The sequence below is a fragment of the Tiliqua scincoides genome, chromosome 11 (assembly GCF_035046505.1).
Source record: "Tiliqua scincoides isolate rTilSci1 chromosome 11, rTilSci1.hap2, whole genome shotgun sequence".
NCBI lineage: Eukaryota > Metazoa > Chordata > Lepidosauria > Squamata > Scincidae > Tiliqua > Tiliqua scincoides.
This window is the reverse complement of record NC_089831.1, coordinates 6,801,689-6,825,896: the sequence shown is the minus strand read 5'-3', so window position 1 is coordinate 6,825,896 and position 24,208 is coordinate 6,801,689. Positions and strand designations below refer to the sequence as shown.

General features: G+C 46.0%; 1 protein-coding gene across 2 annotated transcripts in view; it reads right to left on the bottom strand.

The window, feature by feature from the left end:
* The window catches only part of BMP1 (bone morphogenetic protein 1), a 162,450-nt gene that overhangs the window by 39,189 nt on the left and 99,053 nt on the right, over positions 1-24,208 (bottom strand). For both annotated transcript variants that reach the window (XM_066639788.1, XM_066639787.1), the window contains exon 7: positions 13,397-13,521. In XM_066639788.1, the coding sequence (XP_066495885.1) occupies positions 13,397-13,521 (125 nt within the window). The remainder of the gene's footprint in view (positions 1-13,396; positions 13,522-24,208) is intronic.

Below are 24,208 nucleotides of genomic sequence, written 5' to 3'. Positions count from 1 at the left end.
GGACTAAGGAGTACCGTAAAAGGCAGTGGCATAGTTACACGGGGTGCAAGGCACTAAGTTTAGCAGGGAGCCACAAGCTTTGCAGGAAGTTTTGCAACCAGCCCACCCCTTCAGAGCCATTCCTGCGGGGGGAGCAAAACGGAGGCATTTGCCTCTGTTTTGCTTCCCCCACCCAGAATGGCTCCAAAGGGGAGGGACTGCTTGCAAAACTTCCTGCAAAACTTAGTGCTTTGCACCCCCCTCTAGCTATGCCACTGGTAAAAGTTTTCTTGGAAATGGCTGGTTTTGAGGAAGGATCTAACCGAAACAAGAGAGGCAGCATTGCAGAGGTGTTCAGAGAGGTAGTTGTAGGCATATAAGGAGAAGCAAAGTATCTGAACCAGAGAGTTGAACATCACCAATGGAACCTGCACTGGGTCTAAACCCAGATTTTTGACAGTTTGTTGTCCAGGCTCCATTAATCGCTTCCTTGGAGCAAGGTGCTAGACTCATTAGTATTCCAAGAAATATAGCCTCTGTTGATTTGACTTTCTCTGCTTTTAAAGACATTTGATGAGTCACAGTTCACTGCTGGTTTTTGTCTGAGATTAACTGGTTCCCAATCTCATTTATTCACAGCCCAGTCTCAACCAGTGCTAGCGCAGCCAGGCTGCACAGCCTCTGCGGTATCCAGTGCTAGTTAGGGGCAGGCTGGAAGTCTCCTCGGGGTAAAAGGATATTTCCCCACCTTATCCCAAGTAACACATTAAGCAATCCATCTGCAGTTCGGATACTCTGCCCTGCAACAAGGCTTCTCTTGCTGGGCTTCTCTCTTCTGAAACTGCCTGGAGAAGGGGAATGCTTTTGCTTTAGCCTGATACATTTTAAAGCCCCAGCCAGCCAAATTCATTGTTCTCCCATAATGAAATCGAAGCAAGAAATCCCAACCTGATGACCCTGTTATGGAGAGAAAGGAGAGAGAAAGAGCAAAAGAGGGTGGAAGGTGTGACTGTGCAAGTTGAAGGATGCTCTTAGGCTGAGGTTCTCAAACTGGGGCATCATGATGCCTCAGCCTGAGGACTGCAGCCTCCAGCCCTTTAGCGGATGGTGGAAGGGGGAAGGCAGCAACACAGTCCATGGCAGAAAAAGAAAATTTCCTACTTGTTGCTGGGGTGTGGGAGCCCTGCAAAGCTCTCTGGTTGTCAAAAGTGAAAACAGTGATCACAATCCACTTCCGGTTTCACGATCACAACCCAGAAGTGGGTCGCAATCGCTATTTTCACTTTCTGCAAGCCATGGGGAGCCCGGCAGACGGCTCTGTGGGGCATTCTTCCCAGACCCCAGAAGCAGGTAGGAAATGTTAAAAAAAGTCCCCTCTGCCCTTGCAGCAGCGCAATCCTGGGGACTGTGTCACTGTCATTTCCCTTGCCCCGCACAGACTTACCTTGGGAGTTTTACTCCTGAGAAGCTTGAGAACCCTTGCTCTAGGCTTTCTCCCCTGTCTGCAGTACCACAGAGGTTCAGTCTATGTAATCTGTAGAATTGAGAAGGTCAGCTTTTCCTGAACTGTGTCAGGAGGCTGGGGATTTCCTTCACCATGGAAAAACTTCTCTGACTCATGAACTTTTATTGTGTCATTTATCCCTTTTATCTTTGTCTCTGTTTCTTCCCACATTGCATCCCAACGCGACATGTTTGTTTGCATCTGTAATTTCATCTCCTGCATTTCTTGATGTAATGTTCCGAATTTCCCATCCATCCCTTCTATTTTTTCCTGTAAACGATTTTCCATCTTCATTAGTAAATCTTGAATAGCTTCCAGATTCAGCTCTTTCCCTGATGATCTTGGTGGGAATTTCTCTTTATGTATCTGTTCCAACGTATTATGTCTCCTAGTGGTGGCCATGATCCCTTTAAAAATCTCAGTCTATCACAATCCACAGATAATTATCTTAACTTTCCACAGGTGTTCCAATCTGTAACACTTCACAAGTAGTTGTCTTAATTCGCCAGTGTTTGAGATCCAAAAGGGAACACGACAAGGATGTCCACTGTCACCACTTTTATTTATACTTGCCCTAGAAGTGTTGTGTAGAGATATCAGACAAGATGAAAGACTACAAGGCGCAAAGATTACAAATGAATGCTTCAGATTAAGAGCATTTGCAGATGATATGGTTTTGATCTTAGAAAGACTTTTAAAAGACATCTAGTTGTTGATGGTTAAGTTGAAGAAGTTTGAAGTATTAGCAGGATTTAAGATAAATAAATCAAAAACTAACATTTTATCTAAAAATATGAACATACAAGACCAATTGAAGTTGATGAATAAGACCGGGTTCAAAGTGGAAAAAAAGATTAAGTATTTAGGTATTATTTTGACAAACATGAATTGTGTGTTATTTCAAAATAATTATGTTAAAGTTTGGTGTGAAATAAAAAAAGATTTCACGAGATGGGAAAGGTTGAAATCTTTTTTGGGAAGGATATCCATAATCAAAATGAATGTATTACTGAAAATGCTTTTTCTTTTTCAGAATATACCAATATTACTCTCTGATAAACCTTTTAAAGAGTGGCAGAAAGATGTGACAGGTTTTATATGGCAAAAGAAAAAACCAAGAGTCAAATTTAAGATTTTGCAATATGCAAAAGAAAGAGGAGGTTTAGGACTGCCAGACCTGAAGACTTATTATGCATCATGTTGTTTTCTGTGGCTTAAAGAATGGATATTGCTGCAAAATAAAAAATTGTTGAAGTTAGAAGGATATGATTTAAGATTTGGTTGGCACGGATATCTTTGGCATGATAAGTTGAAAGTGAATATGGAATTTAAGAATCATTATGTTAGACATGCACTGTGGAAGATATGCAATCGTTATAAGAAGAGGTTTTATAACAAAATTCCACTCTCAACCTCACCACAAGAAGCACATTTTGGTTTGGGAATAGCACAAAGAGACAAATGGTTATTGTATAAGAATATATTGAATTTTAACCAAGGTCAATGTATGTTGAAGTCTAGAGAAGAATTGATTGCAGAGGGTTTTGACTGCCAATGGTTTATGTATCTACAATTATTAGAAAGATTTAAAACTGATAAAAAATTATATGGCTTTGACGAGGGAGAGTCAATACTGGAGAAACAACTAAGATCAGATGAGCAAGTAATATCTAAAATATATAAATTGCTTTTGAAATTTGAAACAGAAGATGAACAGGTCAAAGAATGCATGATCCAGTGGGCGAAAAATGTGGGCCATGAACTCTCAATGGACAGATGGGAGAAACTATGGATAAAACAGATAAAATTTACTCTGAATGTTAACATTAAGGAAAACATATATAAGATGATTTATCAATGGTATGTGACACCAAGTAAACTAGCCAAAATGTATGAAAGTATGTCCAATAGTTGTTGGAAATGTAAGAAACAAGAGGGAACCTTTTACCACATGTGGTGGACGTGTTCAAAAGTAAAAAAATATTGGTTATAAATTCATGCACAGATACAGTTGATCTTAAAAACAAATGTACAGTTGAAGCCAGAAGTATTTTTATTAGGTATGACAGATGAATATGTGGAAAGAAAAAATGAAGTTTTATTTTTGTATATGATAAGCGCTGCCAGAATACTCTATGCTCAATATTGGAAGACTATAAACATACCCTCGATAGAAGAATGGTGGACAAAACTTATGAACTTTGCAGAGATGGACAAACTCACAACTTTACTTAAGGAGAACTCAGCAAAAAACTTCTTGAAAAATTGGAAACCAATTATTGACTTTTTAAAACAGAGAGAAAATAATAATTTAATGTATTATGGATTTGAAGATTGGTTTTAAAGGATTAGATAATAATATAGACTAACATTTGTTAATGTTTAGACTTTATATATATATATATATATATATATATATATATATATATATATATATATATATATATATATATATATATATATATATATATATATAAAATATAAGTAGTTAGAATTTTTTGGCTTCGCTCTTGCTACACCATTAGAGTATTGTTTATGTATTTGTTTATGTATTTTATGTTTATTATAGTTTATTAAAAAATGGAAAAACAAGGAAAAATTATCTGACTCTGGTTGGTTGGCAACCTTCAGTCTGGAAAGACTATGGTATAAGCCTACAGCACCTAGGCAGTCTCCCATCCAAGTACTAACCAGGCCTGACCCTGCTTAGCTTCCAAGATCAGATGAGATCAGGCATGTGCAGGGTAACTCAAAACTCTGACTTTAGAATCTCAGAGAGAAGGCAAGACAGAGTGCTAGTTTTCTAGCATCTTCCTTCCTGATATGCTTGCTTTCTACATGCAGTTTTATTTCATTGGGACATTGGGTCACAAAAACAGAAAATATTACGTATTGATGAGATTTTTTTAAGTCTTTGGCCCATTCATACCTTCAAAAATGACTTTTAATGCTGAAATGTGATTCCAGCTCCTTCTCCTAGGAGCAGTTTGAAAGAAATGAAAGTTTCCCCTAATGAGTAATAGTACATTTTAAAATATGATCCTGCAAAATGCCTTCCCGAAATGCTGCTGTTTCAAATTGCCTTGGGTTGATTAAATTTTTTTTTTCTGGGAGAAAAAAAGCCGTCTGTTGGAGAGTCTTCCTCAGAATTAAATTTTAACTATGAGATGGCCAAGTGCAAACTCCATGGAAAAAAAATTCATTTCGCTGGAAGCAGTATTTTCAAATTGTATCCCGTTTTGGCAGTGACCTCGAACCGATTACGTTTATTAGGTCTGTCATCTGAAGACTGCAATACTTGGAGGCTGGAGGACTTCTGGGAACTCTTGAGAGTTTGTTATACGTATTGACGGGTGACTTTGGATACTGAGATGAATCCTGCATGAGTCATGCATGAGACTTCCATGTCTCAATAACAGATGGTGCACTGGGTAAACAGGACTCTCCTGAGAGGAATATCCCTGGGATTTGGACAAGATATGGAAGTGTGGTGAGATGAACCATGAGCTATTCATGTTTCTCCGTTGTGTCACATCAGAAGCTGCCCTTACTCTCATTGCAAGGGTGAAAGAGATTACTGTCTAGCACAGGGCTGTCCAACCTTTAATACTACAGGGGCCGCAAGACACCAACATCACCTCCCAACTGTGCCAACATGGAAGTAATTGGTGGTGACATAATGAAGTCATCATCAATTACTTCTGGGTTCAGAGCCGCTGAAGTCACTCAGCAGGTTCAAGAGGTAAGAGAAGGAGGTGGAGAAGGAGAACGACATGGCAGGGAGATAAAAAAGCTGCTGAAGCAGGAGGAGGCAGTGGGTGGCAGGGCTTTTTGAGGGCCACCAGAACAGGCCTCATGGGTTACATGCGACCCACAGGCTGCAGGTTGGACCACCCCAATCTAGCAAAAACTTCCAAGTGTCAGATGGCCACCAACACCATTACAGTATAACATCAGAAAGGATTAGATTCTGTGTTTAACAAAGACTTTTATCCTAAAGCAGACTCCCCAGCTATAGCCTGCAGGACACATTCGATCCAATGACACCTTTTGACAGAACCAACTGATATTTAATTCTATGCCTGAGGATGCAATCTTAACCAACTATCCAGCACCAAGGTAAGGGCAATGCAGCTCTGGGGTAAGGGAACAAACATTCCTTGACTTGAGAATGGCTCCCTCTCTTGAGACTTTTCGGCGAGGCCTGAAGACCCTGCTGTTTAAACAAGCCTTCTGACTTCATGGCCTTTTTAACATCTTTTATACATCTTTTAGTTGTTTTTTACAGGCCTGATTCCGCTATGAACTGCTGTTTTATGCTCTTTTTTATTCTGACGTTTATCTGACTACTGTTTTTATGGTTCCTGTTAATGTGTTTTTAAAATGTTTTTATCTGTTTGTTAAATTATGTTTTAATCTGTTTTTAATATGTTGTAAGCCGCCCTGGGTCCCTTTAGGGAGAAGGGCGGGATAGAAATAAAGTTTTTTTATTATTATTATTATTATTATTATTATTATTATTATTATTATTATTATTATTGTGAGGAGGCCTCCATGACTGCCATCCAACTTCAGGATGCAGCGCATGCCCCATTGGCACAGCGGTGTCAGTGAGGGAAAGCTGGTTAGGATTTGAGCCTGGTTAAGAGAAGTGCCCACCACCACTTATCTTCTTCCTCCTGCTGCAGATGGGTCCCTCATGCTGAGAACCCAGCTGAAAGAGAGAGGCAGCAAGCAGCCCCACCGTTGCAAATATTTTCCTCATCATGTGATGTCTGATGTCACTTCTGGGTTCTCCTGGAGGAGGAGATGCTGGCAGCTTCACGCACTCCACTCCTTCTCCTCTGGTGGCTGCCAGGGTGCATGAAGGGTGCACGTTGCCACCAGAGCCTCCTCTAAAACTAGGACAGAGCCTGGGGACAGGCATGCACTCCTGCTTGGGGGAGCACCCAGGGCAAGTGCTCCTCAAGCTCCACCCTAGTTTTGGCTCTGACTATCAAGACTTCATGCTGTCAGCTTGAGTTCTGAGTGATGCAGAACCAAAGCTTCCATGTTGGTTCAGGGAGCAGGTGCAGAGCAATGATTCAGCAGAATCAGCAAGCACCTGGGACAGGCACACCCTGGGTGTGACCAAGCCAAATACTGATTGGCTGAGCCGACTATATGAAGATAGTCAGGAGGAGCCTCAAGTGCAGCAGTAGGGGAGTTGATGGAGTAACTGTGAGACTGCTGCCAGTGACTGGAGAGGCTGGATACTGTATGTATGTGATATTACTGACTTATGGACTGAACCTTTGACTGTGTGTTATTGGAACTGATTTGGATTTGTTATACTGGAACTGACTGCTCTCCGTGCTGACTCTTGGACTGTTAAATGACTACTCTATATGTGATATCCCTTGACCAATACAACTGCTGAAAGTACTCTGCTGTAGTTGAAGTGTTGTTCTTGCAACCTGCTCAGATTGGGACAAGACTGGGAACCTACACCAATCCTCTTATAATTTTATACAAGCCCCCCTTAAACCTTAACACATGTGGCCATGGAAATACTCCAGCCACAGCTGCTATTGATGGTACACTAAAGATGCTCTACCGCATGCGCATAATGCTTGTTTGATTATGGATATGATCAGAATGCAGGGTAGTTGCCCCCACCTGGCCTGCAGGATCAGGCTCTCACAAGAATTGGCAAGTACTGGAAGGCGGCAGTCTGACTCCTGGCCAAGGCAGAAGACATGTACTTTCTCTCACCTGGCTCACATCTAGCAAATTGCCTCTGGTTACTGCTCAGGTAGGTTTATTTCCTTGTAACATGCAAAGCTGTTACGCCCTGCACACCCCGCTCTTCCACCCTGCCTTCTGTCACACGCGATAGTTTCCAGAAATCATTAGGGCAAGGAACCAATGAGGTCAGGGCAGCACGTTCTGGCAGTTCGCGCAAGTGCGCCACTGTGGAAGCTGCTCCAGGAAGAAGCGATGGAGAAACACTGGCGTGTGCACACAAATATTTAGCACATGCAAACTTGGGACCCTGGGACTGCAGCCATATGTAGTTTTTTCTGCCAGGTACAAGGTAGCTGGGAGGCAGCCAGACAGCTGCAGTTTCTGTGTGTTTCCCTTACCGAAATTCTCACGTTCCCCTCCCTACTTTGGAGGTCTGGCTGCCCCACTGTGGGAAATCAGGTCCCAACCCACTCCTCTAAATGTTCATTTAATGTGAGGGCCTTAATAAAATGGAAAAATCTCACCCCTTTCCAAGTTACTCCAGAAGTGTCAAAAGAGGAAGCGCGAGTCGCTTGGGAACCTGTTTTTGGCACTTCCTTGGAATATATGAAGCCACCTTCTGTCAGCATCCCATTCATAGCAGCAGTGGCTGGGGGCGCAGGAGGGGTGCTAGTTAACCAACTGTAACTGACATAAACCTCCGCGACGTCTTCCTCTCGAACACTTGCGTCAGCCCGGTTGGGCCGATGCAAGAAAAAAAGGTAAGTGGGGAGGAGGAGGGAGGGAGGTGTTGCTGGGCGGGGGGAGGGTAGCCAGTGGGTGGTCCCAGGATGGGTGGGCAGGTGGGGAGTGGGAGGCGGGGCTGGAATCCGGCAGTTGTGCAGGATCCCAACCCCCATTCCCGGGGAGAATGGAGCGGCTTCAAGCCGCTCTGCTCTCCTCGGACTTGTGCCACCTCAAGAGGTGGCGCAAGTCCAAGGAGACCCATAGGGGCCAGCAGCCCTTACCTGGAGGTAAGGGGAAATGTTTCCCCTTGCCTCTGGCTAAGCTGCTTATGGCTACAATCCTGCACTGGATACAGCACAAGTCTCTTGGCTTGCCTGTTCCAGCGCAGGATACGATTGTGCCCTAAGTGTGTATCTCCATGGTTATGTTATGAAGGCATTAACTTTCTGCTGCCTAATAGGTGGTCCTGTTCTTCACAAGGTCTCCTGCACCCAGTGGTGTCACTAGGGGTTGTGGGACATGCTGGGGGGGGGGGGGAGTGACAAAACTATTGGCCAAAACTTTAAAAATCTCAGTATTTTTGAATAATACTGTCATATTATAGATAATTCAAAGTGTAATTTCATGCAGAATGCAATGAAATAAACCATGTTGAAATATATCTATTCTATCAAAAGTTATAGCCAAGAAACCAGCGGAGGTGGGGCAAAAGTGCATCACCACACCCACCACCCGGGGTGTTGTCCCACCCACTGCATGGGAGGAGGTCCATTATGGGGGTGACGCTCCGGCCTCCTGCACCGGGTGTCACAAATCCTACTGATGCCACTGCCTGCACCTCACCCCAATCTGAGATTGTCCCAAACATTGAAAAGGATTTATTATACTTCAAGCATCTGATTGAGACAAAAGAAGGGGGGAAATTTGTGGCATGTGGGGGAGAAAGCAAATACCTGGAAAAATAGCTGTGAGTATACTGTAGAAATTCTTCCTCTGTTCTGCTGAAGCCCCCGTTCTAACTTGCTCCTTACCTGATCCCACTTCCAGTTCTATTTCTGCCCATTCCTCTCTACCTAGTTCCCTGCCAACATCTCTCTCGCTCTCTCTCTTTTCTGCGCCCATCACGCTGGGTCACTCGCCCATTCTGCTGGGTTTGCTGCATTCCTTGCTTAGAAAAACAACTCTGCTGTGTTTATAGGCTTTTGCCTTCTCCACGGAAACAGGCACCCAGTAAGGGGATGGACGTTGGGAAACTCCAGGCCAGATTCAATCTGGGGAGTCGAACAGGAAGTAAGGGTTTCACACACTCCTCTGCTTGCCTCTGGCTCCTGATCCCTTGCCTTCTGTTCCAACATCTGCTCGGTTCCTGGAGCCAGAGCTGGCGTAGGTTGGACGATCTCCAAAGCTTTGGTGAAGATGGGAGCCATCCGTCCAGGCCAGCTCCACAACCCTGTGTTATGTCATGCTATTTCCATTCATAAAGCAATGAGAAGAGCTCAGACTGGAACATGAGGTCAGACCCTAGGGAGATTATAACATGTAACGGAAGGGCCGGAACATTCCAGGCTCAGCTTTAGTCCAGCCACAACAAGCTCGTGTCAACAGACTGCGGGCAATGAACTTTCTTCACTGCAGCTTCCCAAGGGAGTTGCCCCACTATGGACTTCAGAATCATTTTCATGTGTTTCCCCCCTCCCCTCAAATTCATAATATTAATTTCTGTAGCAAAGGAATGAGGAAGTCTTTGTGACGTGCCTTCGATAAAGCCCTTTTTAACTGGACTAAGAGGCACCTTTAAAGTGATGGTTCTTAGCAGAGGTTGAACAGCTGTCCCTGTTCATCCCAATACAACGTCTTGTCCAGTGGCTGTTTGCTGATGTCTCTTTTGTGCTGCTGTAGAGTGTACAGACTCCTCTGGAGCAGGGAACTGGTTTTTAAAATTTATGCTGTCATGTAAACTATTCTGTGAATTTTTGTCAAAAATCATTGCACAAATATTTTCTTAACAATCGAAAAAAAGAAGCAGCATGACCATCTTAGGTACAATGTCCCCTTTAAATCCTAAAGAACAGTGTTACTGCATGATTGGGTTCACTGGTCTGGCTCTGCCTCTTCTCTCTCAGACCAGATTCCCAGCTGACTGTTGGTGGCGATATTCCAACAGAGCGTTGGAATCTGCTCTTACATTTATAGATGTAAGGGGCAGGAGGTCTGGTCTAGAGGGTAGAGCAGGGGTGCTCAATAGGTGGATCGTGATCTACTGGTAGATCGCGAGGCAAAATGAGTAGATCGCGGAGTGCCGACCCGCCCCTTCAGGTGCCTCTGGGAGGAAACGCCGGGAGTAAGGCCCATTGTACTCAATGGGGCTTACTCCCAGGTAAGTGTGGCTAGGATTGCAACCTCACAGCCTAATCCTAGGCATGTCTACTCAGGAGTAAGTCCTGTTATACTCAGTGGGGCTCAAGGTACACCAACATACATTGTACACATAAATGTTATATGTTATGATGGCGCGAACATAGTAAAAAAAACTCTGGTAGATCTCCGGGCCTTGCTGGGTTTCAAAGTAGCTCTCGAGCCAAAAAAGGGTGAGCACCCCTGGGGTAGAGCCTCCGTTTGCCTGAAGATAACATCCGAAGGTCGCCAGTTCGAGGCCACCGGCACCGTGAACAGCGAGACCTTGAAGCAGCTGACAAGCCCAGCCGAGTTTTTCCATCTGCTCTTTGGCCGCCCTTCAAATGAGTTATGAAGGACTGTCAGCTTGCGTGGGAGGAAACTGGAGGCCAGAATGTAATGCCAGATCATAAAAGGATACATCTGAAATGTTGTGGTTCTTGAAAGACAGAACCTTCTTCAATTGTAAAAATCCCTATAGGGATTTAGTGTAGCCTGCCTGTGTAAACCGCCTTGAAATAAAGTCTGCAGAGAAATCTGACAACCATGAAAGGCGGTATATAAATACCTGTATTATTATTATTATTATTATTATTAAAATGTGCAAAATTGTATCCGCAGGTTTGCGAGGAGAACATCAAGCGGCTGCTTTTTTACCCCCAACAAACCAACCCAAAATCTCTGACATTGCTGATCTGCTGTGATAAATCTTGCACCAAATTTGCAGGCAGAAATGCTAGTATGTGGTTAACCCCTGCTAACATGGCAGGCATCTTTTAAAACTCTGTTTTGATTCATATTTTAGCAGAGGGAGAGCAACTGCCCCTCTTTACCCCATCATAGCACCATCTCCATGACTCCTGCTTAGAAAGCTCTTCTGCATCTCTTCCTAGAGACATCTCTTCTGCATCTTTTTAATTTTTAAAAAATTTTGAGCCCTTTGGGAATAGGGAACCATTTATTGAAATACTTTGCTATGTAAACCACTTTGTGTACTTTGCTATGTAAACCACTTTGTGAACTACTCTTAATTGAAAAATGGGACATAAATATTTTTAGTAATGATAATAATTACCCTGCACATGCTCAATCTTGTCTGATCTCAGAAGCTAAGCAGGGTCAGGCCTGGTTAGTACTTGGATGGGAGACCGCCTGGGAATACCAGGTGCTGTAAGCTTATACCATAGTCTTTCGAGACTGAAGGTTGCCAACCAATAATAATAATGGCCTCTGTATCTACGATCACTATAGTCATATTTGTTAAATTATATACATGGGGAAGAGCTCCAGATTTTGAACAAAACAAAATCAAACCATGTTTCATGGCAAAAAATGCAACCAGTATTTAATTACTACTGGTTGTAACAGTAACCAGTACTACTACTACTACCACTACTATTACTTCTTCTTTAGAACTACCAGCTGAGAGTCCAATCCTATCCAACTTTCCTGTGACAGATCAGGAGAGAGATCTTGGGGTGGTGGTGGACATGTTGATGAAAGTGTCGACCCAATGTGCGGCCGCAGTAAAGAAGGCCAATTCTATGCTTGGGATCATTAGGAAGGGTATTGAGAACAAAACAGCTAATATTGTAATGCTGTTGTACAAATCTATGGTAAGGCCACAACTGGAGTACTGTGTCCAGTTCTGGTCGCCGCATCTCAAAAAGGACATAGTGGAAATGGAAAAGGTGCAAAAGAGAGCAACTAAGATGATTGCTGGGCTGGGGTACCTTGCTTATGAGGAAAGGCTATGGCATTTGAGCCTCTTCAGCCTAGAAAAGAGATGCCTGAGGGGGGGGGGCATGATTGAGACATACAAAATTATGCATTGGAAGGATAAAGTGGATAGAGAGATGCTCTTTACACTCTCACATAACACCAGAACCAGGTGACTAAAATTCACTAAAATTGAGTGTTGGGAGGGTTAGGACAGACAAAAGAAAATATTTCTTTACTCAGTGTGTGGTTGGTCTGTGGAACTCCTTGCCACAGGATGTGGTGACGGCATCTGGCCTGGGTGCCTTTAAAAGGGGATTGGACAAGTTTCTGGAGGAAAAATCCATTATGGGTTACAAGCCATGATGTGTATATACAACCTCCTGATTTTAGAAATGGGCTATGTCAGATGCAAGGGAGGGCACCAGGATGAGGTCTCTTGTTATCTGGTGTGCTCCCTGGGGCATTTGGTGGGCCGCTGTGAGATACAGGAAGCTGGACTAGATGGGCCTATGGCCTGATCCAGTGGGGATGTTCTTATGTTCCTGTGCCAGTGCAGGTGTGTCAATGGGGTGTGGGCTGCATCCTGCAGTGGGGGGCTAGTCACAGAGGTCTGCTCAAGGTAAGGAAACATTTGTTCCCTTACCTTAGGGCTGCACTGTGGCTGCATCAGTGCTGGAAATTTGGATAGAACTGGGCCCTGCTTCAGTTGATCTCATGAACGGGCTGGCCCTGGTGTTCTAAATCAAATCCCATCACATCAGTCCCTCTAGTTCGGGAAAAGGATTGCAAATGCTTTCCAGGACCATCTTGCAGTTTGTGTGCTGGGAAAAAAGGAGCCATTCTCAAAACAAACTGTTCTTTGAGGAAAGATATTCCCATCCCCTGTGACAAATGAGCAACAACTGTGCAGTTTTTTGGGGTGTGGGGATATGTATAAACTTAACATCTGGAAAAATCCTTCGCCTGCAACCCTCTGAGCAGGCACTATATAATTTCACAGTGCAACGTTTAACGCTGTTTATTTCCTCGTAGTAAATACATATTCCATATTATTATTAAGTATGCTGCTTTTCAACAAAAAGTTGTCTGCAAAACGATTTACATCGCAAAATAAATCAATAGACAATCCAAAAAATAGATGCCGGACAGAACCCAACAACAGACACTGGAAAAGACGCCATGCTGGGGTGAAGAGGGACATTTGCTTTCCTCCTGCTAAATATTACAGGACCCCCCCCCCCCCAAAAAAAAAAAAGGTATTTCTTTGTCCAGACTGTGGACTATCAGTAGCTACAGCAAGGGCTCAAACTCCTCCTTGAATGATGAACACCCAGCAGTACTTACCAGGGCATTTGTAGAGTTTGCGTGCCTGGTTTATGTCTCCCTTGCTCAGTCGGGTCCGTTGGCCAATGGAAGGTTGCATCCCTTTCACAGTATATTTGGGGAGGATGGTGTCTAGGAAGATCCCCCTGAAAAGACAGCTCAGTAAGTGGACATTCTTAGGTTCTTATCTCCCTAGACGTTTTCCAAGTACAAACAACCCGGCATCTTTCACCAGGCTTTATTCTGGGTTTCTTTTGTAGCAGAGCTGCTCCTGTGGTTCAAGACTACTTGGAACCGAGTCAGACATAGCTTTTCAGTAGAGAAAATTCAAACCTCAGGTTCATGCCCAGCCTCTCTTCACTCCCACCCCTTGCCGTGCACTGAAGGTCTCATGTGAACTGAGCTGTAAACTGGTGCATCCTCCCCTACCCACTCTTCCAATTTCATGACAGATCATAGGGTCATAGGGAGGTCGGCCCATCCATGAGGGCAACTGAGGTGATTGCCTCAGGCAGAATAGAGGCAGAGGGTGCATGACTCTGATTTCCCACCGGCCTGTATCTGCTCCTTAGATTTGAAAAAGAAGAGCTGACTGGAGTAGAAGAGGCAGCTTGAAGAGCTGGCCCTGGTTAGAGGAGTACTGTATACAGATACATACAGTGGGCTATCTTCTCCGTGGGTTCAGCCCTCATGGATTTGAGCATCCATGGATGCTGAGCTTGAGGGCCTCAGAAAGCCTCCTCGACATGAACAGAAGTCTGGTCACGTCTGGGAGGCTTTCCGAGGAGGCCGGTGTGACCTCTGGAGGGATGGGCACAGCCTGCAGATGTTTAATTGCAGAGCTGTGTCAGCCCCCCCCCCTTGCAGATTCCAGTATCCGTGGATTTTGGTATCCACAGGGCAGTGACTCCCAAACTCTTTGGGAGTCTGAGCCCCACTGGAAGTTCTTGCGGGGGAGGGGGAAGGTCGCGATGCAGTTGCCAGAACTGCATCGCTGCCGAGGGCCGCAGGGGCTTGCTTAGACTTACCAGAGCCTGCAGCAGGCTCCTGGGGGTGCAGGGAGCCCTGCACCAGCCTCGGCAGGGTTCCCCAACATGTGAAGATCGTCAAAATAACGATCGCAACCCACTTCTGGTTTCACGATTGCAAACCGGAAGTGGGTTGCGATCGTTATCTGCACCGTCTCTGCATGTTGGGGAGCCCTGTGGAGGTGCCGCAGGGCTCCCCGCACCCTCAGGAGCCTGCTGCAGGCTCTGGTAAATCGAAGCAAGCCCCTGCACCCCTTGGCAGTGATGCGATTCTGGCAATGTGGCATCACTCCTGGCGTCCCCCCTCCCCGCCCCTTAAGGGGCAAAGGCCAGGACTCTCTGGCTGGGGTGTCGCGATGCCCCAGTTTGAGATCCACTGCCACAAGGGGTCCTGGAACGGATCTCCTGCGGGTACTGAGGGATACCCAGTGCAGTTGATTTGGTTATTATCTTCTACAAGTGGTGATGGGGTGGGGTGGGGGGGCTGTGTGGGAGCAAAAGTGTGCAAGGATCAAAAGTTGAGTCTGCAGAATCTTGCAGTGGATTTTGAATTAGGAAGGAGAGCAAAACCCTGAAGCAGCAGGTCCACTGGCTGCGGGAGGCTCTTCCGATGTTTTGTTAATTAGCATCGCCCAGCTACACAAGCGGGTAATTCAGTAACCAGAGAAACATTAGTAGAGAGTTAAATTATAGATGACATCGTTTCCACAGTGGTGGCAGGTTCTTCGGTTGCCTTATCAGGGGGACGTGACATACTGGAAGGCTGCACTGCTGTATTTACTGCTACCCTGTGCAGACATGGAGACGGGGCAGGAAACTGAAATCATAATTAAATGGAGTGGTGGTGGTACTGGGGGAAGGGGGTTAAGCAGCAGCAATACCAGTGGCTGCCTCTGCAGTAGCTTGCTTGGTCCAGCTTGCTTTGTCCAGAGGCTGCAGCCGTGTCTGTGGCAGGCCCAGCAAGCTGTTCTTGGCCACAACAGGGTTGCCAAATTCACACTCGCTTACGTGTGGTCTCCTTTCCTTTCCCCAGGGTCCCCAGGCAGGTTTCAGAACCCCACCACCCCGGAGAAGGGAGGTACAGCTGTAACGTTCCATTTCGGAGGTCAACACAGCTGCAGGAAAAGAGGGACGTGAGGCTAAAAACAGCCCATACACGCCCCTGTAATTAGAAAGGCTGTTGCAAACGCACAAAGGGAGTGAGTCAAGCAGCCCCCCCAGTCTCTGCCACAGCAGAGGAACCACCCGTGCACCGCCTTGAGCATGCTTGGGCAGCCTTGGCTCTGGCACGGGCCTTGTTGGGCAGAAGTGTGGGAGGCAATCATGCCCTCCAAATTTGTCAGATATTACATCTGACAACAGAACAGCATGCGCATGTCCAATAGTGAATCAATTGTACCGGTTTCCTGCAGGCAACTAACCCTGTGCTAAAGGGCCAGCCATACGAACAAGCCCGGTGGCCATATGACATATGAAGTCTGCCCATTTGTCTTTGCCACTCAACACCCTATCCGAACAGCAGCAGCTCTGAAAGCTCTCTGGCAGGAATCTTTCCTAGCCCTGCAGCTCAGGGTCCCTTTAAATGAAGACACCGGGCATCAAAACTATGGCCTTAATTGATGCAAAGGACGTGCCCCAAATCACCAAGGTATGATCCTTCCTTATTACAGGGATTGGAACTGATTGATTGATTGATTGATTGATTGGCAGGTTCAGTGGCAGCAATGCCTGCTGAATTCGAATCCTGTACTTGAGCCTGATCCATCTTCATGGATCCATGCAGACTCGTGCCAGGGATACTGCTGGTGCAGATCCAAGTGGACCCATGGGTGCAGCAGGGGCTTACCCAGGGGGGACAAATGTTTCCTTTCACCGTGGAGGCCCCTGGAAGTCAAAACTCCCCCACGAGATGCAGCGGATGCCACGTTGGTGGTGCTGCGTTGCTGCACGGGGAGTTAGGTAGGATTGGGGGTGTCAGGCTGCAATCCTATACACACCTTTACCTGGTACACCACTGAACTCAAAGGGACTTACTGCTGAGTAGACAGGCGTAGGGTTGTGCTGTGAGAGTGTCTCATCTATTTAAGCAGATGTTTTCTTTTGCTTCTCGTGCCCTCAGGACTGGGTGATATTTCTCCTGGAAACATTTCCCTGCCTGAAAAGGTTACGGCCCAGCTGCAGTGAATGGCCTGGCAACGGGTTGCTTCAGTTTCTGTTGTGATCTCCAACCCATGAGCTCAGAAACAGTGACAAAGATCTACAGTTATTTTCTCAATTTACTGCATTTGGCAACCAGGGTGTTTGCATTCCATAATTGCTGGACTTACAGGTGCGAGTCCATTTGTAATAAATCTCGAGAGTCACTCAGTCTTTGAAAGTGACTCCGACCCCCCAATTAAGTTTAGAGGCAGAGCTGAAGGCATGGGTTGCAGCATATTGGCACGAAGCCGGTTCACTTCGCTTCCTACCTCACATGGCACTTGCAACAGGAGTGAGAGTTATTTAACCAGAGGCCAGATAATTAGGAATCCAGGGTTTTTTGCTTGCATAGCCAGTTCTACAGTGGTTCCCATACTGTGGGTCGGGACATACCAGTGGGTCACGACCTGTTTTTAATGAGCCAGCCGTGAACTGAGAATCTGGTGGCTGACAAGAAAAAATGTACGAAGCCCTATGGAAACCAAAACAGAGCAGCATGTGCATGTCCAATAGTGAGTAGGCAAATGTGCCTCAGGTCTTATTGAAGACTAGGCAAAGGGGAACACAAGGCCACCAGTATAGTCCTGATCGATGAAAGTGGAGCACAAACATACACTCCAGAAAGTGGTTCTTTTTCCACCATAGAGTAGCATCACCCGGTAAGGGAGGCCAGTGTGTCATCCCCACAAGGACCTCCGCCCATGTAGTGGGCAATGCAATGCCCTTGGTGGTGGGTATGGTGATGCACCATTGCCCCACCCCTGTTGGTTTTTTTGGCTATAACATGTGATAGAATAGAGATATTTCAACACAGTTTGTTTCATTGCATTCTGCATGAAATTCCACATCAAATGATATATAACATGATGGCGTTATTCAAAACTACCAAGATTTAAAACATTTTGGCCAGTAGTGGAGTCACCCCCCTGTGCACGTCACCTGGTGTGACCTGCACCCCCCCCACACCCCTCTAGTGAAGCTACTGCATCATAGTTAAAGGGATAAAAAACAAAGACTTGAGCAGCTGGTAAAGTGAAACTTTTTAAAAAATTTCTCAAAAGTAAGTGGGTCCTGATAGAGTGTCATTTTCAAAAGTGGGTCCCGGTGCTAAAATGTTTGGGAACCACTGGCATGGATGTTTTTCAAGTGCCAAACTGAAGCTACAGAAAGGGACGTTTCTGGGAAAAGAAATTCTCCTCTGGAATCAGAAAACTAGTCATGGTATCTAGTTATTCCCCTTCTTTGGTATGGACTGCAAGAAACTGATGGATATCAAAAAATGCCAGGGTGTCCCTGTATGTGCAACACTTAGAAACAACTCTGCGTGTGCTCCTGAACCTTTTCCAAAACCTCACAGAGACGTGTGTAATAAGACCAGGGGATGGACTAGAGCTCCTGGATTCTCTCCCTAAGCTACTAGAAAAGATTTGGGTCAGCTGGGCTAGACCAAGAGAGCTGGGAGCCAAGGCTTAAGGATTTTGTTCTCCTAATCATATAGCGGCAACAGTTGTTTCTGGCTGGATTTCGAAGCTGGGCTTTGAAAAGCAAACAGGAAAATGCACCAAGAACATAAACAAGGGCACCGAAGTATCTCTGCAAGTAATGATGATGTTTCCATGGAGATAATAGCTGGGAGGGAAAGCTTGTAACACGTTAGAATAACCTTTGTGTGTTTGTGTGATGGTGCGGGGGTGTGTGTATGTGTAGGGGGAGTCACAAGATTTCTTATGCCAAAGATGGACATCCTGACAGAACGGGCTGAGGAGGAGGAGGAAATTATATGTTTTGGGAGGAAAAAGGACTTGGGAGGAAGAGGATGGCTTTTCTGGGGAAGGTCTCCAGCTTGGATGGACAATTCTGCTGCTTGTATTCCGTAAACAGGTTTGGAGGAGATACTCTCCATTGCCCGGAGAAGCTCTAAGGATGATTCAGGAAAAGTCTGTACACCAGAGGCTTTCTCATAGTGGGCTGAACAGCTTTCATGGTGCCCTGCTAAGGGTCAGCAGTGACATCATTAAGCAAGAAGTAGATGATAGCCAGAAATAAGCCATTTGTTCTCATTTACTTGACTGCCCCCCCCCCCGATGTATCCGTTCCCCATTGGCTCAGTAAGTTCTTTTTTTCTTTTTCTCCTTTTATTTTGCTCCATGTTATGTTAAAAACTTACAATTTTTTTTTTACCATGTCATGTTAAAATTAACGTTTTGAGGCCTTGCTTTTTATGCTTTTACTGGTTGTGATACTTTGTAATTGATTATAAAACTTTGTAAGCCGCCTTGGACATTTGCTCAGGCATGGGAAAGGTGGGGTATAAATCTCTTAAAATAAAGCAAATAAAATAAATTTAGAAACTCGTTAGCTGCAAATGACAGACGAGCAAGTGTGCACATCCTGATCCTGTCTTCAAGTCTTGGGAGAGCACAGATCTCGCAGGGGCTGCCCTTTCAGCACCACCACTTCTGCTACAGCATCACCTCACAGCTCAGCAGCAGCAGAAGTGGTGCTGCTGGAAGGGCAACCCGGAGAAAGAGACACCAGCTATGGGGGCTGGATAAAGAGCTTCCAAGGGCAGCATCTGGCTCGCGGGTCTGATGTTTGACACCCCTGTTCTGCGCCATGAATGAATACACACAATGCACATGCCTGATCTTGTCTGATCTTGGAAGCTAAGCAGGATCAGGCCTGGTTAGTACTTGGATGGGAGACCGCCTGGGAACACCGGGCGCTGTAGGCTTATACCATAGTCTTTCGAGACTGAAGGTTGCCAACCATCTCCCTATACTGAACACTATCTCCCAATCTTGTCTGATCTCGGAAGCTAAGCAGGGTCAGGCCTGGTTAGTACTTGGATGGGAGACCGCCTGGGAACACCGAGTGCTGTAGGCTTATACCATAGTCTTTCGAGACTGAAGGTTGCCAACCATCTCCCTATACTGAACACTATCTCCCGATCTCGTCTGATCTTGGAAGCTAAGCAGGGTCAGGCCTGGTTAGTACTTGGATGGGAGACTGCCTGGGAACACCAAGTGCTGTAGGCTTATACCATAGTCTTTCGAGACTGAAGGTTGCCAACCATCTCCCTATACTGAACACTATCTCCCGATCTCGTCTGATCTCGGAAGCTAAGCAGGGTCAGGGCTGGTTAGTACTTGGATGGGAGACCGCCTGGGAACACCGGGCGCTGTAGGCTTGTACCATAGTCTTTCGAGACTGAAGGTTGCCAACCATCTCAAATACTGAACACTATCTCCCGATCTCGTCTGATCTCGGAAGCTAAGCAGGGTCAGGCCTGGTTAGTACTTGGATGGGAGACTACCTGGGAACACCGAGTGCTGTAGGCTTATACCATAGTCTTTTGAGACTGAAGGTTGCCAACCAATTCCCTTCTGTTAATACAACACTCAGGGAAAAACCACCTAGTTATGCAGAGACCTGGTCAACATCTCTCCCCCCACCATTTTCTGGGACTGTACTAAACACAACCTGCGTTTCCTGTAGCTGATTCCCATGATCATAAGGACTAAAAACTTGATCTTAAAAAGGAGGATAAAGATTATCAGGGCATCGAATTCTACATCTGATACCATACATACCATATTTGCATGGCATGGTTATAGTTGTGTATGGTGATGGCCCAACACATTTTGGCACATGGTAACCCTTATGGTGATAAAAAGAGATTAAAAAATAATACAACGGGGTCTTTTTATCCAGGGGCTTGGTAGTCATGGATTTAAGCAACTGTAGATGCCTGGTCTGTGCCTCAAAGCACCTCCTGGACACAAATTGAAGACACTTCAGGTATGCGTCGGCAACGTCTGGTCATGTCCAGGAAGTGTTCTAAGGCATGGGGAGGCCCCACTGGTCTCCGCACACCTCAGAACACCTCCAGGATGAAACTGGAAGTTACCAACATGAACCAAGGTAGCTTCCAGTTGCACCTGGGAGGCCTTCTGAAGAGGCTGGGACATTGATGCAACCTCCAGGTGTGTTACTGCAGCACTGCAATCCTGACCCCCCCCCCCCCCGGATTTCAGCCTGGATGAAGTTCATGGAACCTGTAGATACTGAGGGCCCACTGTAATTGCCTGAAGCTGGTCACTTTACCCTGCCTAATAGCACAGCCAATCCTGATCATAGCTCTGGTTATACTGATGTCTCCCCAAGGAGAAGGAAAAGGAATTTTGTTGCCCTCCCCATAGATATATCTAACTCCTGGCTAGTATTTTATTGTATTGGCAACCTTCAGTCTCGAAAGACTATGGTATCGCGCTCTGAAAGGTGGTTCTGGCACAGCGTCTAGTGTGGCTGAAAAGGCCAATCCGGGAGTGACAATCCCTTCCACACTGGGAGCAAGTGCAGTCTGTCCCTGGTCTGTCTCCCTGGCTATGGGCCTTCCTTCTTTGCCTCTTAGCCTCAGACTGTTGGCAAAGTGTCTCTTCAAACTGGGAAAGGCCATGCTGCACAGCCTGCCTCCAAGCGGGCCGCTCAGAGGCCAGGGTTTCCCACTTGTTGAGGTCCATCCCTAAGGCCTTCAGATCCCTCTTGCAGATGTCCTTGTTGCCCCTTGCCCCGGGTTGCGTCGCAGCCAGCCCCAACCATGTGCTGGATACAGCACATGCCAGCCAGCCTGCCTGTACCTGCGCAGGATAGGACTGGGCATTCTTCTAGGGGGGGGGGGGTGAAAGTAAAAAAGAAAAGCTCATCATGATGGCAGTGGCAATATCTCAGTGGCAACAGAAAAGGGTCTGGGGAATTGGGGAATTCCTCTCATTCGTGGGACACTACAGTTTCCGCCACTCAAGAGGACAAAATGTGCCAGAAAGCTCTGGAAGCTTCTGAGGTTGGCTCTGTGCATGTGCAGAACTCCACTATGTGCCGCTGCACAGAGACAATGAAGGAAAACCTGAGCAGGTACGTCTGTCTCTCCTGGCGCACCGAATTCAGTTGCTAGTCAATAGAACCTTCCTCTCCTCCTCCTCCTGGGCGCTCATATGGATACGCTTACACATGCAATGGGGAGAGAGGTGGGGTATTTTCTCTGGCAATCTTCCGTTTCCATTCTGCTGCCCTGAATGATTTTCAGGAATATTTTCCTGGCCCATTGCACTTTGCATTATACTTTTCTCCGCTTGGCAAGGTGCCTGCATCTGACTGCCAAAGCAGGCCGACAGGAGCAACAAATCTCAGCAAGTAGCAGAGCGAAGTCTGAGGCAGGGTGGCTTCTACTAGGAGCATCCTGTATTGTTAAAAGTCGTCCAGGACAGTCATCTCTCCTCCCCCTTCTTCTCCCCCAATCGCTTCTGAGAAACAGGAAAGAAGTGATAACATCCTAGGGATAACATCCCATTGCCGTGAGTGAACTCTGTGGAGTTTCCTGTAAATCTTGGAATCTGAGTCATGAAAGGGCAAGTCTGTCAATGCCCAGCTGTCTTGGTTTCTCAGGATGACTTAAAAATACCAGACTTGTTTTTGAAAGATGCGTGCAAAGCTAGAGGGATTAAGCAAAGCTCTTGGGAGAAGGGGATATCGGAGGGGGGAACTCTGCAGACATCACAGCCTATTAGTGTCACCATTTGGAAAAGTGGGAGGCCATAAAAAGTAGGACACCCCATGCACTACAAAACTGTCCTATCATTTGAGTACCCCAAACTTTGGTTCTTGCTGGAAGACAATTTGAACAGTCTGTGGTTGAACAGTGATTGCAGAGCAACTTTGAAATCATGGGCTGAAGCCCAGGGCCAGGATTAGTCATATCCAAATCCAGAGTATAGATTCCTCAACCCAGGCCCGTTGCTAGGAACTGGAGACAACCTGGAGCCTTGAGTCAAAGTCAAATGGAGCCTGAAATGCAGGACCAAGGTACGGCTCCATCAACGAGGCAAATCCCTAAAATTAATACCAGGCCCATCCAAGCCAGAGGCTTCATGGTTGGTTGGCAACCTTCAGTCTCGAAAGACTATGGTATAAGCCTACAGCACCCGGTATTCCCAGGCGGTCTCCCATCCAAGTACTAACCAGGCCTGACCCTGCTTAGCTTCCGAGATCATGGTATAAGCCTACAGCACCCGGTATTCCCAGGCGGTCTCCCATCCAGGTTCTAACCAGGCCTGACCCTGCTTAGCTTCCGAGATCATGGTATAAGCCTACAGCCCCTGGTATTCCCAGGCAGTCTCCCATCCAAGTACTAACCAGGCCTGACCCTGCTTAGCTTCCGAGATCAGGCATGTGGAGGCTTCATACTGACTGACAATCACAGGGGCCAAAGTTTCCCTCTGTGTCTGGCTCAGCGTTCACTCCCAGGTAGCTCACAAGTCTAGGTCCAGCCTAAAGACCAGAGATTTCTATTTAAAGTGCTTGAGTCCTTTTACAGTTGGTGTGTCAAAATGGATATAACTGTGGGACTGTGTTCTTAGACTGCATCAACATGGAAGGGCAAGCACAAAGTTACTGTATTTATACATCCCTACCTCCGAAGCAAGTAGGAGGGGTTACCCACTACTAGAAAGTCTGTGATCTACTACTACTAGATCTGCTGGTGACAGATTAGAAGAGAGATTTTGGGGTGCTGGTGGATAGCTCAATGGAAGTGTTGACCCAATGTGTGGTGGCCGTGAAGAAGGCCAATTCCATGCTTGGGATCATTAAAAAAAGGTGCTGAGAATAAAATAGCTAATATTATGATGTCATTGCACAAATCAATGGTAAGGTCACACCTAGAGAATTGCATCCAGTTCTGGTTACCATATCTTGAAAATATATCATGGAAATGGAAAAGGTGCAGAAGAGAGTGACCAAAATTTTTACTGGGCTGGAGCACCTCCCTTACGAGGAAAGGCTACAGGATTTGGGGCTCTTCGGTCTAGAAAAAAAGCATCTGGGGGGTGCATGATTGAGACATACAAAATAATGCGGGGGATGGATAGTGTGGATAGAGGGGTGTTCTTTTCCTTCTTATACAACACCAGTACCAGGGGACATCTACTAAAATTGAGTGTTGGGAGAGTTAGGACAGACAAAAGAAAATATTTCTTTATTCAGCATGTAATTAGTCTGCGGAACTCCTTTCCACAGGATGTGGTGATGACATCAGGCCTAGATGCCTTGAAAAGGGGTTTAGACAGATTTCTGGAGGAAAATCACAGGTTGCAAGCCATAATGGGTATGTACAACCTGCTGGTTTTAGAAGTAGTCTATCTCTGAATGCCAGATGCAAGGGAGTGACAACAGGATGCAGGTACCTCTTTGTCTCGCGTCTCCCTGAGGCATCTGGTGGGTCACTGTGAGATACAGGAAGCTGTACTAGATGGGCCCTGAGCCTGACCCAACAGTGCTCTTCTCTTGTTCTTATGCCTCTACTACCCAACTCCCAACCACAGTCAGTTACTCAAGGCACTACTTGTAAGAAGGAAAGGTGGCAACCCTTACCATAAAGAACTTCTCCTTACCTTACAGGTAGTTTGGGAGCAATACTCACAAACCCACCACAGTTGGGTTTTGTTCTACCTTCCAGAAAAGAGATCATGTCCTCGGCAGCCTGGATAAAGTTGACTGCTCAACTAGCCTGAGCATGCCAAACAGAAGGAAAATGCTGAGCAAGAACAAA